The 27,343-nt window shown below is 36.1% G+C and overlaps 1 protein-coding gene across 1 annotated transcript in view; it reads left to right on the forward strand.

The window, feature by feature from the left end:
- ROBO2 (roundabout guidance receptor 2) overlaps positions 1 to 27,343 on the forward strand; it is a 477,419-nt gene that overhangs the window by 377,199 nt on the left and 72,877 nt on the right. Inside the window, exons 10-15 of the mRNA XM_067299835.1 lie at positions 3,960 to 4,165; positions 8,134 to 8,215; positions 8,921 to 9,086; positions 10,820 to 10,986; positions 15,529 to 15,650; positions 22,673 to 22,904. Of these exons, the coding sequence (XP_067155936.1) occupies positions 3,960 to 4,165; positions 8,134 to 8,215; positions 8,921 to 9,086; positions 10,820 to 10,986; positions 15,529 to 15,650; positions 22,673 to 22,904 (975 nt within the window). The remainder of the gene's footprint in view (positions 1 to 3,959; positions 4,166 to 8,133; positions 8,216 to 8,920; positions 9,087 to 10,819; positions 10,987 to 15,528; positions 15,651 to 22,672; positions 22,905 to 27,343) is intronic.

The raw sequence follows: 27,343 nt of genomic DNA on the forward strand, positions 1-27,343 counted from the left end.
GTGCTGAGTTGAGTGATAATTTTGCTGATTATGGACTGTACTAAGAGCCTTCAGTGAATTTAAAATTCAAATCTTGTATTTTCTTTAAAGACTATCATATAATCTACAGTCTAATGCACGTCTGGAAAAGCAAAATCATTTTAAAAATTGAGACAATCTTAGCAATCCTCTCAAAAGCAAAAGTAAATATGCAGCTCACAGTCTTATAATGACAGATCATGCAAATATACTAAATATCTCCATCTAACTGTGTCTATGTGCATGATAAAAAGAATATTTTACAATTAGTAATTTATTCAATAAATTTATCCACCAAGCACAGAATATTTTGCAGAAGATCTTAGTTTCTCCTTATCTAGTCATTACTTATATTTGGTAATAAAAATTTTAGCCACTGCATGCTAAACTCAGCCTACTTTGCTTGCTTTTCCCAGCAGTTGCTATTTAAGATGTGTATTTAGATTGAAGAGCAAGCCCTATCCCCAGAAGGACTTTTATATCAACATAAGAACGACACATTTTAGAATATTCAATTAATAAAAAACGGTCATGTTTCTGTGCTTTCAAATGAAAGCAAAAGTCTGGGCCTAGAAGGAGAATTCAGAACAAATGACAAAAATAAAAGAGAGGGAGTTGGCAGCATACCTGAACAGCTCTCTCTCCACTGCTTTGGAATAGACACTTGAGGTATTTTCCCAAGCGCCTGTGCAATATTTGACTATGGGTCTATAGAATTTGCTGGGGTATGTCTCTCTCAAATTGTCCTGCTGAAGCTGTTACATTTAGAATAAAATATTTATGGAGTATCGCCACAAGGGGAGATCAAGAGAGAGAAAAACAAAGGGTGAATGAGTTATTAAATATTGGTCACAGTTAATTCATCTGCAAATTTGGCCACCTTGGTTCCTATCCCTGATCAATGCATATTAAATATTTTATAGAAAGTGTAACAGTTTCAAACAGGAGAGGTTTGGAATAACTCCACAGCCTCCTAACATGTAGGAGACCTCAGTTCAAATCTCTTCTCCAAAAAGGACAGAGGGAGGACTGATCTCTGCTTTTTCACCTCTTGGGAGCATCTTACCCTATCATACTGGTGGTCACCACTGATGTGTCTCATTTTCCCTGTTAATTTTCCAGGAAAACTTTTGAAATACTGATTTTTGGAAGTGCCAAAATTAAGTTAAGACTTAATTTTGTCATTCTCTTTTTTTTTAATTTCCTGTTGCAATTTGACCAAATTCTACCCAAATTTAAAGATGGTTTCAATAGACCAAAATTGCATTTGTGGTAAATAAAATGTTCATTAATGAAGATAATTTATTCCCCTGTTATACTCCGTTCAGTAGTTTAGATGCATTTTATCACAAAAGGCATACGATAATGGTTCCATTATCAGAATGTATGCATATATGGTTGCTTGCAGAGATTTTAAAAATTAGTTTTTGAGTGAAGTTCATTTTATAATTAACTTTCCCTTTACTATGCAAATATAATTTAGTCACACAAAATATTCCTTTAGAATAAGTATAGAAGTTTTGTGCTAGGAGAAAACAGCGTAAAATTTTGGTAAAAATTTTAAAATATTGTAAAAGAAACTAAAACTCCCCCCAACCTTTTGGGGGATGTTTTTCATTATTTGTCTGTTCTTCAGAATGCTCATGTTATACATTTATCTTTCTGAACCTCTGGTCAAGTTTTGGTTCCTTAATCATGATGAGACCTATGTAGTAGGAATACAAGAGAGTATGCACACATTTTAGAGAAGATTTACAAGTCATAGCTGTGAAAACAATGCGGTTTTTCACAGATCACTGGAAACCCTAAGTGTTCATTTAACCTTTAGCCTTAGTGTCATGGAAACCTGTAGTAGTCTTTCACCCGTAACACCCTTGAAAATGAAGATTCCTTCTGGCTGGGAAACTTTCAATTACTTTGTTGATCAAAGCTATTTAAAGGATTATGAGCTCCTCATTTGGGCTGTAAAAAAACTAATTAGATGCCAAAGGACAATATCTGTGGTGCAGTAGGCTTTAAAAATACCTACATTGCTACACATATAAAAGACAATTAGTTTTAACAAATAACTACAATGAAATAGTTAGCAACCTAAGTAATTCTGTTTTTTTCTTAATCTGTACTTACCTAGGTAAGTGGGAGTTACAGTTCTACGTTAAATCTAAATGAAAGCATACAAAGCTAAGTTTTCACTTCAATATACTCTTACTACAGGTATGCTGATGGTATATATGAGCTGAGCTTTCACCAAATGACTGAACTGTGTAGTCATAAGGAACCTTAATGAGATCAAAATTTTCATATCAAGGTGAAAATGCATTACATTTTGTGTTTTCTTGTAATATAGTGTTTCCTGTCTTTTCTCTGAGTCAGTGTGTGATATTTCAGAATTTCCAAGATAGCATTCATTTTCTGGTGTGAATATTTAATCAAGATTGGCTTTCCATTTTCAGTTTTCGATTTCAATGAATGTGATGAACTAACATTGCAAGGTGTTACTAATGCTGATGATTCTATCCTCTGTATATCTTGTAAAAAAAGGGAATTTAGTATCTTTGCAACATTACAATTTCAGAAACAATTATTATGAATATAAAATGTGCCATTAACATCTCCTTAACACTTTCTATTTCTACTTTGGGCCTATTGAAGGTTTCAGAGGGCCACATTCTGAGCAGCTCAAGTACAAAAAAAACCACATTGCTTCAGAATAATTTATTTTGACTTCCCTGATAGAATCAGGTATTGTGTATGGCATACAATGAACCATATTCTCAGCTGGAATAAATGATTAGAAGGCAGTTGACATTAGTGGAGGCAGGCTAATTTGCACCATCTGAGGAGCTTATCCTGTCAGGTAAAATATTTAGTATCAGATATAGAATTATTCAGTTGTTCAAAGATTTAAAACAGCAGCAGTGTGGAAGGTAAATATATGAAAAGGAATTTTCAGTTCTGTTAGTCTGTTTTTATGAACGAGTCATAGCCTTGTTTATGCTTGAATATTTCACCTTCATCTTGTATAAACAAGTTCTTCAGGAGCAAAGAGTTATCTTTTTGCTGTTTAACAGATGGCACTGAGAATAGGTTCAACAGCAGAATTATTTATAAAAAATTGTTCTTGCAAGAAAAGTGAACATGAGCATTTTGCCTCATCTTCAAGACATCCCACTGGTCATGGAATGAGGCTTATATGCAGCCATGCACTCAGTGTCTACAGAATCCCTTATGGGGTATTTCAAGCATGCAAATGTAAATTATTTTGAAAAAAATAATGGAGTTCCTGGGTTTAAAAGGTGGGGAAATGATTTGATAAGTAAGCTGTTGGACAACTTGATGAAGTTTGAACTCTTCTCCCCTGGAAAGGGTTGTACAGTCAGTTAGATCACTCAGAATTAAGAAAAGGTTTTGTATTATGGTTAGATATTTTTGTTGATGAGTACTTGCAAATTGAGCAGAATGGGGAATGTGGTTGCTACCATGGTAAAACAGCTACAGTATTTCACTTTGAACTTTACAGACTTTCTCTTTTAGGCCCTGAATCAGGTAAGCAATTAAGCATATTTTGATCTGACACTTGAGTATGTGCTTTAAATGCATTCCTGAATTGGAAGAAATAAAAAATGTATCTCAGCTCTTTTCTGAATCAAGGTCTTAATTTTTATCTTGTCTTAATCAAATGAGTCTGGATCCTTAATAAGGGACATTGATATAGCGAGGTGTTATCTGGCTGTGCTGAAGCAAAATTCTTATAAAAGCACTTTTCAAATTGACCAGTTAATTGTTTAGAGGTATAGGTGGATCTTGCAAAAATAGTATTTTTAGCCTTTATGACTAACATAAACCAGTCTGTTAAGTTGGTACCCTGTCAAACAAAGGGCTAACTGCAGCACAAGTCTCTTAAAGGTGTGAATGCCAATACTTGTTGTGTTACTGTTTAGTTTTGACAGATAGGCCTCCACCCATCATCCTCCAGGGGCCTGTCAATCAGACATTGGCCGTGGATGGGACAGCTTTGCTGAAGTGCAAGGCTACTGGCGACCCGCTTCCTCTAATCAGCTGGTTAAAAGAAGGATTCACCTTCCTGGGCAGAGATCCTAGAACATCCATACAGGATCAGGGGACCCTTCAGATTAAAGCTCTGCGGGTAAGTAGTGATACAAAAGCAACTGCTACGAATAGGAGGTGACCAGTATTGAGCTGCTGTTGTGTGCCTCCAGCAGCTCTACTGTCTGCCTGCCTGTTGCCTTCAAAATGAATGTAGTGGCCTCTTTCACCCTTAAACTTTCACCAAGTGAAATCCACACACTATTTCATTTTTGACAACATTCCTGTAGAAAAGAGGGAAGAAAAAAGAGAGAGAGAAAAAAAATTAGAGCAGTTCATTTCCCTAAGTTCCTAACACATTATTTTCCAAGGAGCTATTATGCTAGAAAGGAATCCTGGAGTTCATCGGGACTTTGGCCATGCACCTTCTCCATCAGTGAGTCTGGGCAGTCTTGAGCTGGCTGATTTATTCCTGTTACACTTTCTGGAGATGTTTCACAAAGCATGCAAATGGAAGCAAACTAATTCCATAACATACATGCAATTGTATGCAGAGGGATTTCTGTTCAAAAGGAAATACCTATCATAATTTTTACGTTTTGCTCCTTGGGATAATACAATGATATCTTTAAAGTACAAAGAAATCTTGTAAAATTCCAGATAATACAATGCTGGACTTTGCTGGTAAAGATTGTATCACTAATATCAATCTTTGTTTGGGTTTTTAATTTTTTACCTGTTTAAAGATAGAAATGCATGTGTGTCGGGGTGTGTGTGTGTATGGTTTTCCTTGTGTGGATGAGGATGTATATGGAATAATAGTAAGGTAAATGTAATTAGTTTATTTGTTAAAAACTTAGAGACAATTTCAGCAACTACTAATTTCATCAGCAGTAATTTTTGCACTAGCTTTGTCATTCAGAAAAAGTCAATAAACATAGCTAGAGAGAACAAGACGTAAACAGTAGTTTTGTTTTCTGATACCATCGCATCAGTGATCATAAATAAATTGTTAACTTCCTTGGAACAAAATGGAATTTATTAAAAAATTTATGCTAGCTTTCCTTGAGTAAACAATTTATCCTTCCTCTCTGGGCTGAAGGCAGGTTTAGGCCATGAAGGTTAATGCATTTTTCCTGTAGGGCTGAATTAAAGAGTGCGCTTGAATAGCCAAGATTCCCCGGTAGTGTTAGAAAGCAGCAATTAAAGGTGGAAGCTTAGTGATTTCAAACAAACTTTCAGGCATCAATGATGGGCTTCTGTGGAGTGTCCATGAGGCAAAAACTCCTGGGATACCTGTCTGCATGCAGCTATGCAAACAATAAAATAGGTTCTGAATCGTGCCAGCGCATTAATCTCTCTGTTAGAGGCACAAGGTCTGTAAACGAAAGAAAAAAATTGCTTGCAAGGGGAGTAGTAAGTGTGCTTTTGAAAGACATGAAGCTTTTATTGATCCTTAAGTGGCTCATTCACTAGTAACCAATTTTCCTTAACGGCTCAGAAAGATATTTCTTATAAACCCCCTGACTGCAGTAATGTGCACTGTTTGAGTCAGACTCACCAACAAAAAATGCACAACACCATGAGGAAACAGATTTTTCTGTAGGTTTAAATTTTTAGGAATTAAATATGTATTTAAAACTGATCTGGAATGATTAACTCTTCTCTCAGATGTACCCCAGCAAGAACTGTCAACACTTCCTAAGCAAAAAAATGGCCCCAAAATATGCCCAAGTCTAACACTACGTATATACCAAAGTTCAAAACAGGTTATTCTTTAATACCCACAAGTCCTCAGCCTTCTTCTCCCTTCACAATTAATAATCTCTGTTATAATCATAAAAGATCTCAGGTATAGGTAAAGGTGGGCCACCACTATTTAAGCCCCTGAGCCCACCTGCCTGTGCTATCTAACCGGTCTCTCTTTCTGAGTGTAAATCAAATTATTTAGGAGTCTGCAGCAATCACAGTGAACACTGGGCAACAGTCATGAACATGAACCTAGAAATTTTTCATATGAGCCAATCTTCCAGATTGCTCTGAGGAAGAAAACTAATATCTCACATGTGTCACTCCCTCATCTGTACCTTTTTGATAGATCAACACTGAGAAAAAAATTCCTTCTGCTCTGTCGAATTGTACCACACCAGATTTAGACACCTGCATTAACTAAGGAAGGAAATTGCTTATGATACTGAAAAGCAAAGATTTTCCATTAACCTTCCCAGTTTTTTTTTTCCATAGCACAAAAAAGTATAAATAATTCAATTATCAATATGCTTGTATCTAGTCCATCCATAGCCTGGAAGTTAGCTAATTCACCATAACTTGCAAGATGCAGCATATCTCTGGCTTACTTTACATGATGGGTTTGCCTGCTGGATGTAACTCCATTGTGTATACCACATACACCACTGAGTATACCATACACCATCTGTCACAGTGATACACAAATGAAGTTGTGAACCATAGCCTTGAGAAATACGTTCCATTATCACATAATGAGGAATTATGTATTTTTAATAAAAGCTCAGAAGAAGCAGAATAAAATACTGTACCTTCAGAGTGCTATAAGGCCCTCTCCTCTTCTGGAAAACCTCTTTTCTTTCAAGAGTCTTTCTCATTTCATTAGCAGTACCTCTATATTTTGAGTGTCTGAGCTATTGTCAGAAGGGTTTAATATTCCTTGTATTTCATGGTAAATGCTTATCCTAAAATGCAGATTTGTACAATTACACTGGCGTTAATCAATTGCTTCCTGCCCCTAGGAATGGTATACTGCGGTCCTAACGTAGCTGAAGCAGAAAATACCAACAAATTTCATACATGACAAAGTTAAAAATCAATTAAATTATATATCAACAAGTAACTTAAAGAGCATCTCACTTATTTGCCTTGACATTCTTCCTGAAGAGTCAGGTATAAGCACATTTATTACAGTTCCAATCTGCATTTAGCGGAACACCCATTACAATTCCTTAAAGTCCAGTAAAGCTTCTTGGATGCAGTCCTATTTCCATCAAGTCGTCTGATTGTGAATATAATTCTTCTGCTTTATCACTGGAGTCAGCACTCTTTCTTATTCCATCTCCAGATTACTATGCTTTATACATAGTGGTAGGGGAACTCCTCTGTATTTTGCAAAGTTACCGTTTTCTGTCCATCTGAGTAGTCTTCACCAAAAAAAATCTGCTCCTGTCACAGAATTCTTTACTATAAAATGAAGCAAGGAATAGCAAAACACTTGTTAAATCTGCCAGTGCAACAACAATTTATACAGAAATGAGATTAATATTGACAATATAATCCAAACCATTTCCCCAAATACATTTGGAATGTATGAACTGACAATGGAATTACAATAGTTTTATACAAATCCCATTTTTTTGCCCCGAAAGTGCCTTGCAAGACTGAAATAAAATCACATGTAAGGGTGAGAGGTAGTGTGCTCACAGAGTCCCATATGAAACAGAAGAAAGGGAAACATTATGCCAGATCTGATGTAACTTTGCCTTTTTAAAAATTGCTTGGAAGACTGTCCGTGTAGCAAGAACCACTGTTCTCTCAGCAACAGTATTTGTATGGGGGGTGGCCTTTATTGAAATGACTTGGTCTGTCATAAAAGGATAAGATGATGGAACAACCTTCCTGAGGCTGGAAATTGTATCTCTGGGTTGTCATGGAATTATGAAGTGCGAGGCCTTATCCTCTGAGAAGGATTGTTATTATATCGTTACCCGATTTCACCTGGGTTTCTTGTAACCTATAAAAAGATTGACACTGTTTAAAATATCCCTTCTGTAGCACTTATAGGCTGTACTGGTACCATTAACGGTACAAAAATTAGAACAAGAAAACTTTTAGAAACAAGTAATCTTATTATAGTTCCCTACAAGCAAGCCACCATTACATGATTATTTGAAAATATCTGCTACTCTCTAGTCTGGTTTAAAATGTAGGCTAAGTCCTTCTTAGCAAGTAACATTTAGGAAAAAAAAATTAGAGCAAATCCTGTCAGCTGATGCTAAATGGTTGTTAAAACTACCCTGAACTGTTTTTTATGTCTAGCTGTCTGATACTGGAACTTACACTTGTGTTGCCACAAGTTCAAGTGGGGAGACATCTTGGAGTGCTGTGCTAGAGGTGACAGGTAAGGTACATCCAGGTGTCATTTTTCAGTTTGCACAAAATGAAATTGTAGGCTACAGTAGAGCAATCCAAGTCAAACTATCTGTTCTAGAAATTCTGGAATTGAAATGGGGAAAGTTTTAGGTGGGAAGGCTGGCTTTCTTCACATGCCTTAGATTTCATTGTTATTGTCTTTAAATGTCCATTGACAGTATAACTGTTTGTACTTGCCTTCAGCAACACTCACATGCTATAACTCTTCTAAATAGGAGTATTAATAAACTGTGCACTCATCCTGTAACTGTCCAGAAAAACGATCATGCCTACAGAGAGTCCCATCAAAGTCCAACGTGCTCCCTGTGAGTACAGGAATTGATCTGGATACAGGAACTTTCTCTGCCTTCTAGGAGGCAAGGTTTTGGTATTTTACATACATTTCAGCAGACAATTATAGTTTTTTTGTTACTGTATTTTTCTGTTCCATTTTTAATATAAGCTTTTCAGTTTTGTGCGTTTTTTTCTTTCAGTATGCACCAAAAGAATAATAGCTCTTCATCCTAAAACATAGCTGGTAATGCAATTGCTGACTTAGTTCTTTACACATTGAGAACATTGGTTATGCTTACTTTGCAGATATTTGGCATGTTTTTATCTTTTATTCTTCTACTTTGATCAGATTTATACAATCGAGGATAAAAAGTAATTCTTTTATATTTGCCCCTTACAGAGTCTGGTGGAGCAACTGTCAGCAAAAATTATGATATAAATGACCTCCCTGGGCCACCATCCAAACCTCAGGTCACTGATGTTACTAAGAACAGTGTCACCCTGTCCTGGCAACCCGGCACCCCTGGAAGCTTACCAGCTAGTGCTTATATCATTGAGGCCTTTAGGTATGCGAATTATTCCACCTCTGCTCTCCCTCCTTTCTAATTTTTTTCCAAAACTAGTATCCGCTGTCCTCTTGGTATCGTGGTTGTTTCTTGGACTCTACACATATCGCAAGCACATTAAAAGCCTTAACTCCCCTGGCAGGGCATTGATTCTTATTCTTTTTTTTTTTTTTTTTAATTACTCACTTGTTTCTAAGTGGAAAGTTTAAACAAGAACCTAACTACTTTTCCAGGTCAACAGGAACATAACAGGACAATGCACTCATTATTTTTTACTTTTTCCTTAGTCCTGATGATCAGTGAGAGTCTCCACTGGGAATGCTACAGCTGAAACAACTTGGGCCACTGTTATTTTGATTAGTCTAGTGCAAAGCAATCTAAACAAAACTGGAGAATCCTTAAGTCTCTCTGCATACTTGAATTCCCGGTCTTGTTAAAGCAGCACCTATTAGAGAGTTAAAACATTTTAAATGTCTATCTTTTATTGTTTTGGATGGAATAAAACTTTTAACAGAGAAAGCTAGTGTTGATAATTTAGTATTTAAACCTGCAACCTGAGGTTGATAAGAATCCAGCCGATCCATTCCACCCCGCAGCAATTAATACGTGGTAGGAAAGAACTCTCGGGCCCCAATTCAGCCAGCCTGTTTAAGCATGGGCCATACCTCTGGCACGTATTAATAATATACTCTTGTGCTTAAAGATGTATACATTCTTAAATGGTCTCCTGAATCAATATTTTCAACAAATGACAAATATTAGAATATAGTTTTTCTTCTAATTAGAATTCAAGTGAGAATTTATAGAAATCATATGCATACAAATTTAAAAAGCTATAGTGATGGCACTTCATCCTTCTGTGTTAATATGCAGGGAACATTACTGTATTTCCAGATTAGTGCTTTTGTTCCAGAACTTGTGCTATCCTTTATGCATTAAATGAATGAAACAATTGAAAAAAATGCAACTAGTAGCTTTCTATTCTTTTCCCAGTTATTACATGTAAAGTTTTTTTATAAATGCTATACAATAAACTACAATAAAATCAAATATTCTCTTTAGCCTTTGTGATATGTGACCTTAGATAAACTTTAATGGCATCCCATCAATGACTTTAACAAAAGCCACACATTTCAATTAAAAGCTATTTCAACAATCACAGTTGAACTCTCCTCATAGAGCAGGTTGTAATCTATTTATAATACTGTCCAACTGAAAATATAGCAACAGAATAATATTCATACACTTTCCTTCATTTATAAGCATGTTTTCAGAAGGTTCTTTTGTAATTTTGAGTGTGATTTTACTTCAAGGAGAATACCCTTCCTCCGACAAGACAATTTATTGACATAATTTACTCAGCAGTATAGAAAATTATTCTTTTAACAGGTTTATTCTTTTCAAAGATTTGTGTTCAAGAGTGGCCAGTTTATCATTCAAAATTATTTTTGTGCTTTCCACACTTTTTCCTTTTGAAGGTATTTATTTTAGTGGGATATAATTTACTAGCAAAAGCTTTTGCTTCTGTTTAAAGCAGAAATACTTTTGACCTCTCTGTTATTTTTTTTCTTCCCCTTGGATGAATTAACTGAAACTAACAAATCTTTTTAGTTTTACCCTGCTTTTACTACTTTTCCCTGTAGTTAGCCTTGATATAGGATTACAATAGTAGATCCTTCTTCACTTCTCTATTTCTCTTGCATTGATCTAATCCTCAGCTCTTCTCATTGCAGTCAATCTGTGAGCAATAGTTGGCAAACAGTAGCTAACCACGTCAAGACTACCCTCTACACTGTGAGAGGACTGCGCCCCAATACCATCTACCTGTTTATGGTGAGAGCTATCAATTCACAAGGTCTGAGTGATCCCAGCCCTATGTCAGATCCTGTCCGAACACAAGGTAATATTAATTATTAAGACTTACATGCTTGAGTTATAATAGAAAGAAGGAACTGAGAGCTGAACAGTAGGTCAGTCTGGCCATTTTGCTTTAGCACTCTGAGTGAAGGAATCATGATACTAGGACTGGAGGAATCCAGCTTAACCAATAAAGATCAAAATAGTCCAATGATTGCTCTATCATCTGGAGCCTTGGAAAGATAGATTAGTTCTTTAATGCCTTGGTACATCCTAGACATTTTAGCTGACAGTTTGCAAGTCACTTAGAATTGATGTGCTCCTTGACACCCAATTTCTATTAAAATAATGTGTGTTAGGCACCCAAGCTTTTCTAAAAAATGCTGTGAATACCATGCTATCTCTTTTATTATGTCCTCAGTATCTTTACTGGTCTAGTCATTACCTTCTCTCTATGTCCTTAGTTCTCCATTATTATAATAGGGATATGCTATCATAACAAGTGTTGTATGCTTACAACAGACAAACACCATATTTAGCATTAGTTTTAATCAGCAGAATAGCATGAAGTATCTACAGTGTATTGATTGATCTGGTTGAGTATTTGTGCAGAGAATTGGTATAATCTGCATGCTGAGAATATTTTTAAGTTATTTTGAATAAAATATAGATCTTCTATTTATATACATGAATATATTTATATATTTGTATTTTTATATAGGTTTCTGAGTTCTTTATGTTAATCCACTGAATACTAAACCAAGAGGGAAGGCTGAAGTGAAATTCCTCATTTGTAGAATGGTGATGTAATTGATAGCTCTGATTCTCTGTCTCGTGTGTGCAGAGAGGGCTTGATTAAATTCTGTTCTCATTACACCCAACTCTAGCTGAATGTAACTGCCATGACCAACTTTCTCTTCACAGCATGGGTTTTTTTTTGGCTTTGACAACACATTGCCTGAATTCTTCATTCCAGAATGTAGTTCTGCATTAAACAGGTTGGAATACAGGAGTCAATCTTTTTTCTGGAATCATATTTTTTCTACTCCAAAATAATAGCTCCTCTTGCAATTAATTTGCAACAAGATCACTTGTCCCTTTTTGTGGAAGTTAGAAAGGTATGTGTAGAGAGCATTCGCATCCTGTATCAGCTTCCAGTATGTGTAAACAGAAGAGGGTCCTCTGCAGTCTAGATGGGAGAAGAGAGAGTAGGGTTGTATTCCCTCACCACATAACCATCATGTATACAACCTCTCTCATATGTTTTCCTCATCCCAATCTACTCCTGAATAATCTGGCCCCAGTAATTGTCCCCAAAATAATAATCATTGCTGTGAAAGGAGAGCCAGAGCTGCTTTCTGAAAAGCTGAGTTGGGAGAGCGATGAAGATTTCATGGTGTGACTCCATGGGATATCACAAGTTTTCTTCTCTTTCTCACTCTCCCAGAATTATAGGGTGACATATGCTTTTCATTGCACCAGTCTTTAGTCTGCAAGGCTTATCAACTAGTTAAAAAAGGCAACTTATTTTGGCATTTGAGTGTCAAGTATAGACTTTTTATCTGACACACTGACAAGAAATTTGATTTCTGTAAAAACATGTCTTTTAATTAGCTACAGCATGTGTTGCAGCTTCCATTTCCAGAAGCTGTTTAGCAGTCAAGCACACTGAAACAGGTTCAGGATTTATAGCTTCTTTGGTAACTTCCAGTTTAATAGGATTAAATCGTAAAATCAATTGAAAATTAACATAATGTTTTGATGTGATTTCTAATTATGCCTGAATTCAATTCAGGCTAACAGAGGAAGCTGATGCATGGTAGTAAGCCTATTCGCAGTGGCCACTGAGGAAGGAAGAAGCAGTTATACAATGATATATAATATTAATTTGCAACAGGTGTCTGTGGTAACTTTAATATCTGAACATTTGACTTCTTGTTACCGAGCATAGCAAATACAAGTAATAGGATGCTGCGCACATTTTCCCCAGTGGACTGCAAGTAGACCATCAGGCACTTAAGTTTGTCTTAAGTGACTTACATCAAATAAGAACAGATAAATCAATAATTCCTCTAAGAAAAAAACTGATTGCTTTGTTGGATTATTAACAGGCCAAACCACATATTTAAAAACACCTTAAAAAACTACATATATACTATACTATAAACTATACTATATCCCTAAAATTTAAAGTGCTAGCAACTAGTAAGAACTACATTGGAAGCTGTTAAAACAGAGATTAGGGAAAATATGTAACTAATTTAATTTTAGAGACCTCTTAATTGTGACCAGAATATTGCTTCCTGAGCCAGTTTTTCCTGGGTCATAATTTTAATATTCAAGTACTTGGGCATCTCCTTACTCTTAGAATCAAGAGCTTCCCCACCAGGAATCTCCTCATAATGTGAAGAACTCATTGCAAAATATTATCCTGTCAGCATTATATATGTGTGAGTTTCCGAGTGTACATAACAAGAAACAGAATTCCACATATACATATTGATACTAATTTCTTATTGTAATTAGCCCAAGTTATTTGCTTATTTATGGACATATTTCCCGTTAAAATGATAGAATACTGTTCATACAAACACACTATGTAGAAATGTCTTTTTCCCTAAGAGCATTTAAATTCATTGTTGATAGCATACCATAGGGTAACTTTGCCTAAAATGTAGTCAGGGTAGCTATAGGTATTTTATACCAAGGATGAAAGTTTTTTGTGGGTAGCAGCATAAATTACTATTCTGTAAACCAATTTGAGTTCCTCTGTTACAGATTTATTGCATTACCTCCTTGTTTCTTTCTCAGTAGTGTTCAATAGGCATAATTTGTTAGACAAGCTACTTCACTATTTCTGACTTACCCTTGTTTGGATTATATTCCCTTTGGAGATCCATGGAGCCATCCTACTCATTTGGACATCACTAGAAGCCTGTGTGAATATTGTTTCTTTTGTGCTCAGAATCCATAGAAATCCTGAAATATGGAGCTGAAATATCAAAAACAGATTTCTTTCAAAACCCAGAGGCATGTGATACAATCGTAGTTGTTATATTTGCTTTTTATATTTTTAAGAGCATTATTATTTCTTCTTCTTAATAATCTTCAGAAGACAAAAAAAAAAAGTCAAACACTGCATACCTATAACCATCTTAGATAAAAAAATGCTTTTGTCTAATTTATGTTTGCTCTTCACAAGGGCAGGAAGTTGATCCAAAAAAACAGAAAGTGGTTTTGCCTAGTGAATCCCATTGGAAAGCCAAGCAGAATTCACAGGTGCCTAGGAGGCACCTAGGAGGCCTGGCCGTAATGTATCCAGAACATAATCCGTTCTTGTGCTCCAAATGCCCCTCTTCTGGATAAATCACAGACAAATTCCAGCAGGAATAATCTCTGTGTGTATTTCTAACAGGCGTTATGTACTCCATGGATAGACAGTTGACATATTTAGTACGTCGGCTGTAACTCTTGACCAACAATGGCAATGCCTTGGAATCCAGACTTCACTGGCTCCTAGAAAGTGCCTTCATTTGTATTTGAGGTGGAAGGAGGGGACATGCTGTGGTGATGTATTAAATAGGTGGTTGTCGTAGCCCAAATGCCTCCCTTTGGTGCAGTGTAACAGAAGGGACGTGATCTCTGGAAACTATTGCTAAAAAGACACGGTAAAGAAATTCACATTGTACATCTCCCCCTTCCTTTTTTGACACATGCTTTATATTTGCAGCCCCTCTCTAGCAAAGGTAATACAACTTCATTCAGTTTAACCCAAGGGCATAGCTCAAATGGGTCTCTAAGAGCTAGGTACTAGACCCAAATGCAGTGCTGGAGATGGCATCGCAGTCTTCCATGAACATACACTAAGTCATTAAAATCCTTCAGGTTTTGACTAGGTGAAATAATTTTTCCCCCACTTTGAAGGAATCTTTGGAATAATCTTGATGAGAAAATTTTTGTGGTAAAGTGTTTTTGTTTGCCTTTTATGAGATCAGAAACAGTTTGGCTTCATAAATTATTTCTTTTTTCATATTTGTGCTAGACTTCATTCTCTATAAAGGAAAATACACACTGCAGAAGGAAAAACTATGTTTAGTGTCACTTGTTGGTTTCATGCTTCTAGGGTATGAGGAGGGGAACTTTAGTGAAAGTTTGGAAACATATAATGACTTAATATCATGTATGCTCTAAGAGAATAAAAAACTGTTCATTTTCTTCAATTATGCTAACTAGTTTGGTTACAGAGATCTGGACAATGTTATTATTATCTGAATATTTTAGAACTAGTGAATGTTGCATCTCTCTCAACTTACCAGATCTGAGAAAACTTTGCCATTGAGTCCAAATACTCATTTAAACATCTTTATATTTCATAATTTCCTAAACAGTTAAAGGTGAGTGGTGGTTTTCATATACATGATGTGCTTTGTGGTTCATATTTTAATCTTAGCACTGTATTATTTTAAAAATGTTACCATATAGGGTGTTTAAATCAGGTCATTAAGCTGCTCGATCATTCTAATTAATGCCATATATAACTCTTCTTATTAAAATAATGCTTTCATGTCTGTGCTTGTCCTGGCAGATATCAGCCCACCAGCACAAGGTGTGGATCACAGGCAAGTCCAAAAAGAACTGGGAGACGTCATTGTACGACTGCATAATCCTGTTGTTCTGACACCCACAACAGTTCAAGTCACCTGGACAGTAAGGCTTCTGTTATAATTACCTTAACATTACTTTAATTTTGCCTATTTGTCCCTGCATTTTTTTTCCACCCTGAAAAGCTCCAATGTTGACTTCAGTGCGAATGCTCTGATAAACTAACACTATACAGCCATTCATATGTGTTAATGAAACGGTCTTTTTATTTTCTCCTTCAAGCTGGGCAGGTTCAAAGTCTTCACTGTTCAGCTCAAAGCGAGCTAGCTGATAGACAAGGAAAAATATTATAAAAATGATGTGCTTAACACCATAATGTAAAGGATAATTGATCTGTGGATTCATTACGGTACATGTCCAAAAAAATAATCAAAGTTAAATATCAACGTGAAATTGATGTATGAAAAAGTGCTTTCTGCCTTCAAGGTATAGGGACCTCTGACAATAACCCATTATTTGGTGATGCTAAAATGCAAAAATAATTTTCCTAAAGGGCACTTGTGGAAAAGACGGAAGCACATGTTGCTGATGGCTGGTCCACTGTGTAGCATCTGGTTTTCTAGCATAAGCCTCATCCCCACTCAGGGGATATCCTTTGATTATAGAAGGCCAGAATCTTTTTTGGCAGTACTTAACAACATTTCTATTTGAGGGGTCAAACTACTGGGTAGAGTTTCTAAGGACTTAGTATATAGTATTTGGCTTTCAAAATGCTATGTTTCACTCCCTGAAGCTTGTAGGAAAGGATTTGTAACCGTAGGAGAGCGTTCCTAGGGCGGCACTATGCACCACAAATGACTGCTTTGCTCCTGGGGCGTTTGCCCCAGAGGAGGGAAAGCCATGGATGAAAGAGTGAGCTAAATAAATAGCTAAACAAGCACTGAAACAACTGCATTATATAGGATGAATTCTGTTAAAGGGATATGCACAATATTTAGGGTTTGTCTTATACATGTAGTATTGCTAAGAGGTAAATGTGTGCAGGGGATTATAGTATAAAAGAGGAGATAAGAGATGTATGTGTGTGTTGGGGAGAGGAGGACTGTAGTATAGGGATTACAGTTGGTTTTGCACAACCAGCCATATTTACCAGGGCTTATGCCTCATCCTTGTTCTGACAGATTTCAATGATAAGGGGACCAGATTAGAATAATTTGAGGAACCCACAAATTTGCCTTTCTTAGAAGATTATTTAGAAAATGTGTTGTTGTATCTTGCTATTGATGATTTTAACACAGCCTTTCTAAAAATGTTCTCTGCTTCAGCTAAAAAACTCCAGAACAGAACTGACTTTCTCACTCAGGCACCTTTGCAGCAAGCATTTTTTTTTTTTCCCCAAGCAAGTGGGTCAGTAGTTGAGAAACTTTGAAAGTTAACAATCACAAATTGCAGACGTGAATCACATACCTGTGGTGCTCCTTCAAATCCTTTCTCGGGTGTGGCAGCTATCAGAAATACTTTTTCATAGGTTTGCTCTGGCTTTATCATGTATTACAAAAGGAAGCCCTAACATAAATGGAACTCAGTTTTACCTATTGCAACCCACTTCATTATTTTATAACAAAACTGTGGTTGAAGAGTCTCTTGGTGCTCCTACTGAACTAGTAATGAGCAAGGAAAACATGTTAAGAGAAAGGTAAATTGTTATGCATGTTATAGATAACAGCTACCTTCAAAAGATCCCTCAAAGCAGTGACCCTATGCCACATGAAAAGCACACAAGCCTCCACAGAGACATTTCAGAATTGGCCAAGGCAAGAAGGACACCAAAAAAGATCTCTAGAATAGCTAATTAGAAAGTTTCCAGCAACCAGAACAAAGCCAATTAATTAACCATAGTCTCTAGGAAAACAACCACTCTATCCAGAGAATAAAGTCTTCACTATTAATATAGATAGGTTTGCTAGTGTAGCTAACATACAAAAGGACAAAAGTACTACAAAAGTCATAAAACTCTTTGTCTTGCTCTTCTGCAGTTCAGAGAGTGAATGCCAAGGAATGTCGTTGATTACCAAGTTTCTGGCATTCTGACTCCCGGCAGGTCAGCACCAGTTTCTCTCTCCTTTCTGAGTTTTTGGGGTTTTTTTTGCTTTTGCCTTCTCTTTTTCCAAATTTGAATTTAAAATTCTAGAAATAATTCTCTGCTACATTGTTGCAATTTTAGAATATTTTGAAATAAAATATACATGTACTTACACATTTTGTCTGTCTTAAAAGAAGGTCAGGCTTACATTATCAGTGTTTAAAAAAATGGAGGAATGTCAGAAGTTAGGTTTTCACTGTCCCCTAATGTTTCCCTCTTTTGCATAAATTTTAAAGTACAGCTCTAATGCTGTGGTCACATACTATTTTTTTTTCCCATGGGATCTCTTCTTCATGGAGCTATTCAACTTTTCTTTTTATCTTCTTTATTCACTGCCAATTGAACTGCCAGGTCTTATTTAATTCATACCATTGAAACCTTGCACTGAATAAAAAATTATTAGTTTGTCTCACAGGCTTAACTGTCATGTTCTCAACCATAGCATTTGGATGTTTCACAAATAATACTGAACTTATTGTCACAATGATAAAAATGTGTCATTATCCTAACTTTCCACAGAGGGAGATTGAGTTGCGGAGATATTTAATGCTGATGAGACTTTCTGTATCAGATATGCTCACTGTTATCAGGTGCCTAATTTGAAACCTTAGGCCTGATTTATTTTTATTTTTATCAAAGGATTTAGAATTACTGCAACATACTATATGTTCAAAGCACTTTTCCAGCTGACCTCAGCTGTAGTTCAGCACTTCTGGGCCCAGTTTTCTCACACATTCAGAAAAATGAGAGTTCAGTTGGTGACCAAATGTGAAAAGTTCCCTAGCATTATAGAGGAGCTCTGTGGCATAAGCAGGAATAAAATCCCCTTCCTCAGTGTGAGAAATAATTGCCAGAGCCATGAAACCTTTTCTTCTTACAGTCCCCTGCAACATTGACTAGGTGCCTTCCAACTTAGTTGTCATAGTAGTCGTAGAGGTGATAGTCTCCACTTAGACCTAATTGGAGAGGACAGTGATCCCCACCATGTCTGGAGTTTATCACCAAGCTTAGCTACATCCAGCCCATGGCTTTTTTGTTACTTATGATACATATTTGTCAAATATTTTGTCTCAGTTTGAATCCAGTTTATTTGGGACCTCTCCTGCTATTATGTTGCTCCATGATGCATTTACCAACCATACAGGTCCATTATGCTCTCAGAGTGTCCTGTTTCCCCTCTCTTACTCCTCATTATCTGTTACTTCCCTAAGGTGCTTTTCTCCAGTGCTACCATGTTGCTGTTGCTTTGAAATCCTGACTGTCTACCAGGAATTCAGAGGCTACCAGACAGAAGGATAATTTATTTGCCTCTGTCTTTTAATTTGACATTGAGTTTAAATGAACGTGCTTCACTGGAAGCACATTCTTGGAAGCACCTGTCTTATACCTTTCTCTGGTCCCTGTAGGTAGATAAATGCTAGTGCTGTTTGCACTTCCACAGATTACTGCACGTCTGTACTAGTGAGTTCAGCACAGTGTGCAAGGTATTCTGCCCAGATGGAGAATGGCTGTGGGTATTGATGTCGGAGTAGAGTTTTACTTAGGATATTTTGAGATAGAAATTAACATACTAAAGAGTATATTGCAAAATGTCTTCAGGGTGCAGGTTAGCAGGTTTGCTGGAAGCCAGCTTATATTTGCAGCGTAAGCTGCATTATGAGTTTCTTGTGCCATCTTTTTAACAGTTGAATAGCTTAACAGAATGATCCAATAGTTATCAAACCTGTCTCGTGTTCAGTTGTGATATGCACAGATTTGAACATACTGGGAAAAACAGTTTCCTGTTCTGCAGAAATGGAGTGCTATCATAGGTTTTACAGATACCTCCCTTACTATGTATTGAGAGTGAGAGAGAGAGAGAGAGAGACGGTTGCTTGTTTGAATTCTAAAGTAGTTAAGATTGTCACAGGATTAGCAGTATTCTCTGATCTTAATATTTAGCACAGGAAACTCCTGCAGTTTCTGTAATAATGCTTAGTATTTTGTAAGAGGAAGTGGCAGCCATTTACAAGAAAAGAGGAAGAGGAATACCTCTTCTATACCTAGAAATTATTATATTCTTTCATCAAATCACTGTTCCTGATTCTGTAGCTCTACCTGTCTATATGTGAATGAGTACCAAACCAATAGTTATCTGATGCTTAGCACAACTGAATACAGTTCTTTAATGCTAAATGTATTTTTATTGTCATGCCATTGGAGTGACACATAATTGCCACATAACAAACAGAAAACATAATGGAGTCACGAGCTTTGTGTTATGTAAGACTCTGTGTTTGTCTGTATATGCACACGTATATACATGCACACACCTGTACGCATGTATGCATATATGTATGTATATTTATGAAATAAACCTATCTTATACCTTATAGATGTCCCTGGTTAATCCATGTAATTATCTAAGAAAAATGCTTTTTATGCTAATGACAAAACTCCAACAAAAAAAAAAATCCACCTTGCGCAAGGAGTGAGGTGCCCTCTCAGTAGCTTCCCAACATTTTGACCATAAGAAACGCCCTGTTCATTTAGAATAGCTCGACATGGTTATGAGAGACAGCCTAGTAACTTCTGCTTGATATTGACTAAGACTGGATGTTTAAACAAGCATTAAAAATATATGGTATTTTCCTTCATACATACCCTCCCAGACCCCAGAGGACTGAATCACTGTCAAGTCTCTGAATTTCTGGCAGATCATTTGGCTCTGTTGCAATCAAACTTTTAATTGAAAGCACTGTAAAACTTGTGCGGGCCTCAGACCAAGCTTGTTTACAACAATCCTGTGAATGCTAACCTTGTTGTACTACTGCTTTCCATGTTCATATTCTTTGTATTGTTTAGTCTTTTAGGCTAGGGACTTAAAGAAGGAGGGGAAAGAAGAGGTGGATTAATAAGCTATATATCAGATATGTGTAAATACATATGAGAATGTGATGGACTTGAAAACATGCATGCTATATATATATCAGTACGATGGGTGTATCAGAATCTGTGTTAAATAGCACAGATCTAGAGTCCTGAACATGAATAGTGGTTTCTCCTCAGCAAGCTGTATGGAACTTCTGGCCAGTAGTACAGTTCTCTCAGTGATTTAGTAGTGATGTTTGTGTTTATACCATATCATACAAATATTTTCCATCCTCTTTTGTAGCAACGTATGGTTGTTGTTCAGCTTAGTCAAATTTGAAATTTTCAGATGTCCTCCACTTGACAGCAGTCAATAGATCTTAAAATTACAGCAAACGCAGAGCAGAAAGTTGTAAAGAACTTACGCTGTCTTTCCCACAAGTTAGACAGAAATCAGACTTCATTTTTTGATTATTAAACATCATAGCCATGTATTATAATTTGGATTGAAATTCTATATTATAAAGTATATGAAAAAGTTCTTACTGAATTTTGTAGTAAACATGAGGTTCATAAAGTCTTTATGTCTGTAAAACATTTAATTAATGAAAGTCAAACATGGATAAAAACAATTTACTCTGATTTACGGACTCCCTTCATCTGGAAACAGCTGCTTAATGTTCTTCTTAAAAACACAGCTTGATTCTTTTGGTATTAACAAGCTATTATTGTGAGTTATATCCCTCTTTCAGTGCATAAATTCACTTAAAGTGAATGTAGAGAAGTTTATAAAATGCAGGCTTAATGTTGTTGTAACATATGTTGCAAGGTTTTTAACAGTGACAGTTTTGATGAAAGACATTTCTGCTTTGCTCTCATAAATAAAGCTTTCTTGTTTGCCCTGCTTTTTAATGTCTTAAGAATCTGGGTCCCCTCTGAATGACTCAATAAACTGTATAACAAGGTTATAGGAAAAGTGGAATAGATCTTGGTTTCTGTTTTCAGTCTTAAATCCATTTATTCTTAAGAGAACTCAACAAGCCTATCTCTAATTCTGAAATATCTTTGAGCTAGCAAATTGTCAAGAACAGAAAGAAAATCCTACTTGTTGAATCTTAGCTGTAATACAGGAATTTACTAAACAACCATTTATAAAGCTATTTGTATTGCATTTTCTTTGGCTCTTTTTTTTTGACAGCTACAGAAGCAGCTGGATTTGGTTTGGTTTTATCCTTCAAATAGTTTTGACTATTTTTTCAAAATTAAACTGCAAATTTATGGAAACATCTCAGTAGCTCAAAACATTGTGGTTTTTTCATTCTTTTATTTAAAGGGGAAAAATGCATACAGCTTTCCAAGATAAAATGTATTTTAAGTTTTTCCTTGAAATTAAAATCCTATTTATAGCTATGATAGGTTAGAATTTTTAAACTTTTGTATATAATCCCAGTCTTGAATTGTCTCTGCATAGCAACAAGTAATATAAAAAGAAAGAGCATTCCACCCCCATCTGATGGCAGGAGTGCATCACAGTCCCAGGATGCAAAAAGGCTGCTTAGACTGTGAGCACAGGGAACAAAACATGGCCTTGGATGTTGTTTGCTCTGCATCTGTCTTATGTTTATTTTACTTTCCTGAGCATCTTATGAAAAGATGAACTGTAAGCCAAGTAATGGACTAACTGAAAGCATGTAAGGCATCTTCAAAGACTTGTCCTTTTCTGAAAAAAATTTGTTTTTCTTTTCTTCTCAAATTTCAGCACATCAGTAGCCAACATGTCCTTAATAGGTTTACATGCAGTAAGCCTTATGCCAAAGTTCTCTTTTTATGATTTGTTGGAGAGGTGAGGGTTTGTTTTATGCTTTAAGATAGTATTTGTCATTATATGTAACTGGAGAGAGTAAAATAGGAAGAAATGCCATATAACAAATAACATGAGAAAAACATTCATTTAAAGAAAATTAATACAGAGTGACTTACAAGAAGGCAGTTTGATTTTTAAATTCAACAGCATAAGCAACTGTTTATTTGGTCTTTTTCATAAGGACATAAATATTCTAGGTAAATGTTTTGTTTTCTTTTTATATGGTTCAGTTACTTTGTTTATTGACATATTATTTAATGCCATTTCTAGGTCGATCGCCAGTCCCAGTTTATTCAGGGCTATCGAGTAATGTATCACCAAACATCTGGTCTACCTTCTCCAGCTACATGGCAGAATTTGGAGGTCAAAGTCCCAACTGAGCGCAGTGCTGTCTTAGTCAACTTGAAAAAAGGGGTCACTTATGAAATTAAAGTTCGCCCTTATTTCAATGAATTCCAAGGAATGGACAGTGAATCAAAGTCTGCCCGTACCACTGAGGAAGGTTAGTAAAATGGTCAGAAGAAGTAACAGACTTGCACTTCTAGTACTGAAAGTGAAATCAAGAATGATCACTTTGGTTATTTTGTGTATGCTTTTGTTTGACTGCATTTCTTTCATATGATTTCTATTTGTTCAATACAGAATTGGCATTAGAATTTAACTTAATAGTCTGTTTTGTGGTATAAATATTCCAGGACAAGCACTCAGCCAGTCTCACAGTCTTCTATCTGATACCTGCTCATTATGTGTGAGGAGTGGCTTTGGGTCTTCCAAAAAGTCTGTGCAGCAGCCATTCTTTTCTAACCACTGTTGTCGCAGTAAAGGATTTTGGTCTGGACTTTGAAAATAAAACCAATACGTGAAATCTTTTGCAGATGAGTGTTTAAAAAGAAGCAAATCTTTCTGAATGGGCAGTAACATAGGTGGGGGCATAACAACAGCTGGGCTGGGAAGTGAGGATTAGTGAAAGACAAATTTTTTGCTATTCTGAAGGACCTCCAGTCTCAAGGGCATTCTACTCTACTGTTTCTCCTAGCACACCATTCATGGAATGGCCTTATTTAGTCCTTCAGAGAGTTAAATCAGTTTCCTTAAGTATCTTTCAAGCCTACACCAAAACATGGAAGGTGCAGATATAGTAAACATTTTACACCACTGAAATGCAGAAACAATCATTTCCATAGCACATAGCATGGATGTATTATTTTGCTTAGACATACGCTCTCCACAGCTGTTTTTTATTGAAAAGCAAAGAAAGTGAGGTGAGGTATAAATAACTTTTATCCTTCTCTCTTAGAAGTGTACAAGAAACCTATCTATCTATCTGTATAATCCAACGCATTCCCAGAGAGTCTGAGCCATCATCAGCATCCCTGCTATAAAAGTAGAAGGATGATCTTAACTGTCAGGGTTCATCTTGTGGCTGTTTCATTGATTTATTTCAAACCATGGGAGAGAAACACTGGTGAAGTTTCAAAATGCTCATATGTTTTTGGCAGGTTTTGAGTGCATTCTTTCCTTCTTATTGAAGATACAATCTGAATGATTTACTGAGGTATCCTGAGGTTTCAATTAGTGATGATTGTCACGTACTTTTTAATTCTAGAATAAACTTGCTTATTACTCACTTTTCACTTTGATTTGTTATGATTATTGCCCAACAAGCAAGTAAACATGAATAACTTGGTTGTTATCCCTGCTTTATAGATGGGGAAATTCAGTGTCCTGCAACTTGTATAAAAGCACATAGAAAGCCTCTGTTCAAGTCAGCATTAGAATTTAGGACTTTTGGGTTCCCATTTCTTTGTTTAGATTATAAAGCCTAAATCTGTCAGTAAAGAATAGCTCTGCAGCAGTCTGAACAAAGCTTAAAAAAAAAAGAAAATGGAAGAAAATTGAAAAAAGCTTTCTGTGGGTGAAATTGGTTTTCTAAAGTTAAAGTGTAAGATTTTCACCCTTTCCTAGCAGATTTTATTCTTGTCCATTTTCAATTTCATTGTTTGTTTAGTTCATCTAACTGTCTCCTGCTAAAAGTAAATTAAGAACTACTGAAAAAGAGAGAAGATATTGTACGTCCAGTCTGTATCCATAAAATACTTGAGGAGTGACATTTTCTTTCATAACTCTCATCTCCTAGCAGAGCCTGTCAGGTACTTTCCTTCTTTAAAGGCCGCTTTCTTCATGAGGAATAACTTTCCATATAATGAAGATTTTTTTTTAATTTTCTTGCATACGGATATGTATAAATCAAAGTGTACGATCTGCTTTGTAGATTAATATAACCTTCAAGCAGTCTTTTTACAAGTGTCTTTTTCAATAAGGCAGAGGCCTATAACTTGCAGTACTATCACCAGTCAAATGTCAGCCCTTGTAAATAATTATTCCTCTTTCTTGGGTAATAAAGTTAAGTACCTCCAAGAGAAAATTAAGAAATTTAGTAGGTGCAATCCTACAGAGACTTCCTTTAATTCTTCACATTATCTTTGTAATTGTATTGGTGTTCATACATTTTCAAAAATACCATCGACCAAATGTGTAATGAAGGTGGTTTGTTTCTCATCCTGTAAAGAAAAATGTCTGTCTACTGAAAGGTATAATGCTTGCTGTTTAGCCTGTGGTTCCATTTTGAAAATGAGCTTTTTTAGATTGACACTTTTGAAATGTCTAAACAATGTATTTTTTAGAACATAATCTGGAAGGGTGATATGAGTGTTGGAAGTCTTTTGCAACATCAAAGTGAATAACCCTGGTAAAGGCAAAGTACAACCAAGAGGTAGTAGTTTGCTGGATTGAATTTTACATGGAATGTTACTTCTGAGGGCTACCCCCGAAAATCAATTTGGCTGCAGTTAGACTTTTCTCTACATCTGGCATTTGTCATAATTCAGTATCCATTCATCTCCTACCTCTTTGGCCTTGTGAAGGTAACAAATGGAATTCTGTTTGGCTGCGTCTGGAAAAGATGAGCAGCGATTTGGGTTCTTTCATATCTGTAAGAAGAAGCTGAGCACTGGAATAATTGACCTGTCAAGAAGCAGGCAAGGTGTTCTCCACAAGCCAGCAGCAGGGGAAATGAGAAAATGGTTTTAAAAATGTTATTTTTCAATGTGGTCTATTTAATAACTGCAGCAGTGTCAGACAAGTGGCTTAATTTATATCATGGTGCCAGCTTACAGGGTGGTATTATCATAGAGAGAGGAGGCAGAACTGTTATATACACATATGTGTCTACCCATACAAAGAAAGAGCTAAACAGAATATTTTATTTGATAATTTTCACTTCTTGCTCGTGTTCACACTTTCTCTAAAGACAGATGATAATTTCTTCAATTACATCCACTATTTTAAACCTCTTTTGGAATAACTTTATGGAGTAGCATTTTTTCTGTATATTGTTTGTCACTGATACGCAAAAATATGATGGTCAATAGCAGAGGTCTCCTTAGTTTTTATCAGTTGTTGTCTGTCTATTCCTGCTTGCTTTAGTGCTTAAAACGAGACTTCAGCTGCATTCATCAGTTGCAATTTTAATGTCACTTCAAAATTACTCTATATCCTCCTAGATACAAAAAGACACATTGGTAGAATGTTAACTAAAATATTTGTGCAGTTTAAATGCAAAGACAAATGAGGACAGTGTGTTTTTCTTTAAATATTAGATTAAATAGTTCATTTTACATATTCTTTAGCATTTACCTTGCTCTGTCTTGCACTTTCCTTCTCTCTCTCTCTGTTTCTACGTATATGTGTATAAGAAATTATATTTCTGAATGCCCTTTTTGTTTCTGTGTAAGGATGAAAGTAAATACATATCTGCAAGATATTCCATATTATTTAAAAACCAAAACGAGTTACACAGTGTTAAGCTTCGCCATTTTCTGACTATTATTTTATTGTAAAATGTTGTTGCAATGAATACAGCACACATACATTTATTCATGGTTTTGTTGTTATTGAATAACTTGAAGAATTTTTAAAATGCTGGGGTTTTTTTACTATGTGGCAAATTGTTTCACTTGCCATAAAATACACAATCCAACCATTAACTTTGCCAATTTTGTGCTTTGCACAATTGCAGGGAGTAGCCAAAGACCACCATTCTGTTCTTCCCCTGAGCTGGCTAAGAGTCAAATTGCCCACAGCAGACCTCCATTTCTTCCCTCCAGTACACTGCTTCTCTGCATCATCCAAGGTCACAAGGACTCTACCTAGCACTAGTTGCTTTGCAGCTGAACCCACATCTGAAAACGTTGCTGTCAGAATGTACAGCCTTACAGGGCAGTCATGCATGCTTCTCAAAAAATGTTTTTCTTATGTAGTGTTGTAGGTCCATTTCCTCCCTCAGACTGATTTTAAGTTGTGTAATTCCTGCAACAGGCTACTTCAACTCTTCAAGGTTATCAGAGGATTTGAGCTCAGATCCTCATGCCTGTGCCAACTCAAGTACTGAGAAGCATCCAAAGTGGCAACACAGCCAATGTCAAAGAGGCCACAGGAAAAAATAAGGAAACCTGGAATGACTTGGGAAACTTGAATACTCCTGGTATCTGGGGCTGCTTTTAGTTGTGTTAAACCTGCCAGACATTAATACAAAGATGACACTTATTCTTGGTTTACTTTTTGGAGAAGCATGGACCAAGGATGTTTACGCAATGAGGGACACCTGTTAAAGATAAGACCGGAGTCTTGGCACCCTCAGAATTTAGCAATTAAACAGTCCTCTGTGGGTGGGAATACTCTATATTAAGGGATTGGCATCAGGGAGCTGTGACCCACAGTGCGAGATGTGAGAACCAGAGGGTTATCAAATTAGATTTGAAGACGGGGTAGGGGGTGGTAAATATTTTAGGTTCTGGTTCAAGGTCTGCTATGGTTCTTTAAAATAAGCTTCCATAATTCATATTAGAAATGTGTTAAGATTATATTAAAGGTGATGACAAA

Source organism: Apteryx mantelli, chromosome 1 (genome assembly GCF_036417845.1).
Source record: "Apteryx mantelli isolate bAptMan1 chromosome 1, bAptMan1.hap1, whole genome shotgun sequence".
NCBI lineage: Eukaryota > Metazoa > Chordata > Aves > Apterygiformes > Apterygidae > Apteryx > Apteryx mantelli.